This window comes from Cynara cardunculus, assembly GCF_001531365.2.
Source record: "Cynara cardunculus var. scolymus isolate 2C chromosome LG 10, CcrdV1, whole genome shotgun sequence".
In the NCBI taxonomy this organism is placed as follows: domain Eukaryota; kingdom Viridiplantae; phylum Streptophyta; class Magnoliopsida; order Asterales; family Asteraceae; genus Cynara; species Cynara cardunculus.
The window spans coordinates 14,284,193-14,288,750 of NC_037537.1; the positions used below are offsets into that span (position 1 = coordinate 14,284,193).

Sequence of the window (4,558 nt, forward strand, 5' to 3'; positions counted from 1 at the left end):
TCCTCTGTGAGACTTCACAGAGGCTCTGCTGGATGAAACTTTGTAGAGCGCAGAGGAAATCTTCCAGAACCTCTGTGAGACACGACAGAGGTTATGTCGTCTTTGACTTGTAGCATGGTGTTTTCAGAGGAGAAGTTTCCAGAACCTCTGTGATGGATGACAGAGGTTCTGTCACTTGAATCTTGTAAGATTGAGCTACTTCTGTTGATTGTCCTTTGTTGTCTTCTGTGACAGATCAGCTTCTGTCAGTGCTTGCTGTTTTACTTTTTCTATACTTTTACATTTAAGGAATGAGAGCTAACAGTGATCTCACTTTCCTCTCCATGTTTTATCTCTTCAACAACTTCAGTCTTGCTTAAGTCTAACATAGATTTAACTCCCTCTTTGTGGCACAAGGACTCAATGACACTCAAGTTAGAACACACATCTTTTTAATCAGGGTATTTCATGGATTTGAAAACATTAAAAGTGACATCCGGATCATTTACTCTCATAATTAACTCTCCTTTCTGAACATCAATCAAAGTTCTACCGGTTGCTAAAAATGGTCTTTCTAGGATGATTGGTATCTCTTTATTAGCCTCAAAATCAAGAATGATGAAGTCAGCGGGAAAAATGAATTTATCCACTTGGACTAATACATCCTCAATTTTTCCTTTTGGGTGAGCTATGGATTTGTCTGCTAACTGAAGGGTAACTGTGGTTGGTCTAGCCTTACCTATGCCTAAGGTATTGAATACTGACAAGGGCATGAGGTTAATGTTGGCACCTAAATCACACAAAGCTTTTCTAATTTCTTTCCCACCTATTGAACAGGGAATTTTGAAACTCCCGGGATCTTTGAGTTTAGGGGGAATTTTATTTGAAAGGAGGGAGCTACAACCTTCTGTTAGGGCCACAGTCTCAATTTCGTTCAGTTTCTTCTTTTTACTCAAAATGTCCTTGAGGAATTTTGCATAACTTGGCATTTGTTCAATAGCTTCAACCAACGAGATGTTGATATGTAGCTGTTTAAACACGTCAAGGAACTTTTTGAATTGCAACTCCTCTTTCTGATTCCTCAACCTTTGTGGAAAAGGTATATAAGAAGGAATAGGGGCTATGACTGGTTTATAGGACTCACTAGGGGGTGCCTGGATGATGATAGGTTCATTATGAGGGAATGTGACTCAACATTCTTGTTACTTTCAGAAGAAGATGTTCCAATATCATTTTGAAATGATACCTTCTTTTTGCCTTCATTCGGAAATAACAAGGGGAAGTCTGCTTTCTTAGGAAGTGGTCCTATTTCTATTGATTTTCCCTTATCTTTCAAGGTGGTTGTGACAATATCTGAACTAGATGTTGTGACATCCATCTCAATTGAGTCCTTGGGTTCAACAGATTTTTCTATAGGTTTACTCTCTATGAGGTTCTTTCCACTCCTTAAAGTCACTACCTTCACATGCTTTTTCATCATTGGCTTTGGAATCTCTGTATCACTAGGAAGGGTACCTGTCGGTCTATTTCTTACCTCAAGTGCAAGTTGACTAATCTGTGTTTCTAGAGATCTTATGGCAGTGTTTTGATGCTTCATGGCTGTGTTGGTTTGATTTATGAATCCTTTTAGAGTTGCTTCCAAAGAAGTAGAAGATTCGGCTTGTTGCTTAGCCTTATTTTGGAAAGATGACTGATTTGCTTGTTGATGAAAAGTATTTTGGTGATGGTTTGGAGCTTGACCCAGATGATGTTGTTGAGGTTGATGTGTTTGGAATTGCGAAATCCCTTGGGGTTTGTTCATTAGTGGGTTTAAAGCAGGACTATGCCATGAAATATTTGGGTGTTGTCTCCACCCAGGATTGTATATTTGGGAAAATGGTCCTAGTCTATTTTGATTCCCCACATAATTGATTGATTCAGAGTTAGATGGACAATGATCAAAGGGATGTCCTCCACCATAGTACACACATTGTACTGACTCAACAGTTGGAGCATGTGCGGTGGCTATAGATTGTGTTGCTTGACCATTTGTTAAATTTTTAATCAAGTTGGTCATTGCAGTCATCTGAGTTGTCAATGTTGTAAAAGTATCTATGTCATGAACTCCCGCTGTTTTGCGTGGTACTAGTGCACATGGATTGGCCCAATGTCCATTATTGTTAGAAATCTTTTCAAGGATATCATATCCATCATTATAGGTACTAGTTGTGAAAGCTCCTCCTGATGTAGCATCGAGCATTTGTTTTGCAGTGAGATTCAACCATTGTAAAATGTCTCGAGCTGTATACAGTATGGAATGCCATGGTGAGGGCATTTTCTTAATAGCTCCTTGTACCTTTCCCAAGCATCGGGAACTGCTTCATCGTCCATTTGTTTAAAAATACAAATTTCGTTTATGGACTTAGTGTTCCGAGTGGGAGGAAAATATTTTTTTAAAACCTTTTCTGCCATGCTATTCCAAGAATCCACAGATCCTGGTTGTAAGGAATTGAACCAAGACCTTGCCCTATCCCTTAGAGAAAAAGGAAACAATGTGAGTCTCAGAGCATCATTAGATATTCCTAGGATAAGGAAAGTGTCAGTTATTTCCATGAATGATTTTAAGTGTGAGTGTGGATCTTCAAATGACAAACCACTAAACTGACCGTTGGTTTGCAACATATTATACATCACTGGTTTTAACTTAAAATGGAGAGCTTCCATTTCTGGTCTAATTATCCTTGAGTTTAATTGATCAAAAACAGGAATAACATAGTCTATAATTCTTCATCTTTTGAGTTGGCCAGTCTAATTATTTTTTTCAGTGTCATTCAGTGGTGGGGGAGGCGGTGGAAGTGGATTTTCAGCCATATTGGAAGAGGTTAGAGTAGATAATAATGCTCTTTGCACTCTTCGTCTTTGTCTGAAAGTTCGCTCAATATCCGGATCCAATTCAAAAATCTCTCCGTGTGGTAGTCTTGGCATACACCACACCTAAAGTCAAGTGACAAGATGGTAGAAAATCAAATCTTTAGATTTACTAAAAAAAAACTTTTGCCTAATCCCGGCAGCGGCGCCAAAAACTTGTTACGAGAATTATATAAAATAAATCTCTCGGACTGTTAGCAAATGGAGACTAGTGCAAGTATACACTTATCAATCCACTATCGTCTTTTACACAGTAATAAAGTGGTAAAAATATCAAATATCATCCACGGAGAAAAGGAATAAAAGTTCGTTTAATAGTCTAAATAAAGATATGATTTTAGATGGTGAATTCGAAGAAATATTTGTGGTGAGTTGGTTAAACACTACTGTTGTGAATAAGTAATAAAAGAGAGCTCAGGGTGTAGAGATTTGTTAAGATATTAAACCGATTTTTAAGTAGACAACATGCTACAGCATGGTTCTATAGCATGCTTTATAAATAACTTATCTTTACAACTAATAGCTTCTTTAAGGTACTCTCTCGAGATGTAGAATGACACACAGTCATACATTAAGCCTTCATATCTCTATGCAAGGCTGGAGTCTCGACATTGGCTCAAACTATTCCTTTTATAAGCTAAATGGAGTGAAAACGAGTCTCCTCGATTCTATGTAGCTCTCTCGAGTCTACTTCCATATCATTCAAGTTGACGTATGCTTGTTGGTTTATCTCTAAATCCAACAAACTTTAACACTTTTAAGCAAGTGATCAACTTGTCCATGGATGATGTTTTTGCAATAAAAAAAAATGATGTAGTTGTAAAGATTTATAATTTATATTTCTACAAACGGAATCGGTTTTTCTCTTAACATCGCCCAACACTCAAGCTATATTTTTAACCTAACATACTTGAAAAATTAATTGCATAAATAATAAAGCATAAGAAAGGAAAATAAAGTAGAAAAAATAAATACTAAGAGGAATTTTAAAAGAGACTAAATATACTTGAAATAGAAAAATTAATTGCATAATAATAAAGCATGATAAGTAGAGCACAAGAGAAGAAAAGAAAATAGAAGAAATAAATGCTAAAAGGAATTATAAAAGAGACTTAAATGTAAATAGAAAATAAAACACTTCCAAACATTACTTTATAGCCAAGAGAACTTTCAATATCCAAAGTAACTTACAAAATTACTTCAAGTTTCTTACTAGATTGCTTCTCTAAAATTACTTGCCTCCACAATGCCAAGCCTCCCCCCTTTATATAGTAGGAGAAGGGAGGACAAGGACCAAAAGATAAAGCTTTTACCCTACTTTTTACATTGTCCAATAGGTAAAGTAATGCTACCAAAAATTAGTCAAAAATTAGATCTTAAATCTGTACCATAAGATCTTAAAAACTTCAGGAGATGGGCTGTCAAAAAGGGGGATTTGACATCAAAAGATTCCCCGTACTATTCTCAAAAGTGCCCCTGGAATCATTCTGCAGCACACGCTGTAGCATGCTTCAGCCAAACGCCTATTAACAAGGCTATTTTTCCAAAAATCAGCACATATCCAAGAAGTAAACATGTTTATCATATCAAATTATTTCCAATATAAAAAAGATAGAAAAATAAAACAAAAAGACTCAATTTGCAGAATTTTGGGAAAATAAAATGGATAAAT

At 36.2% G+C, this 4,558-nt stretch overlaps 1 protein-coding gene and 1 non-coding gene across 2 annotated transcripts; one reads left to right on the forward strand and one right to left on the reverse strand.

The window, feature by feature from the left end:
- Window positions 1-431: 431 nt before the first annotated feature.
- Window positions 432-2,293, reverse strand: LOC112520013. Its single transcript, XM_025128319.1, has 2 exons — window positions 1,226-2,293; window positions 432-1,133 (listed from the first exon to the last, which is right to left on the reverse strand). The coding sequence occupies exons 1-2, from the start codon at window positions 2,291-2,293 to the stop codon at window positions 432-434; spliced, it is 1,770 nt and encodes a 589-aa protein (XP_024984087.1).
- On the forward strand, window positions 2,276-2,382 carry LOC112520564. The gene has a single exon (XR_003070035.1). It is a non-coding gene; the product is annotated as a small nucleolar RNA R71 (small nucleolar RNA).
- The last annotated feature ends 2,176 nt before the right edge of the window (window positions 2,383-4,558 follow it).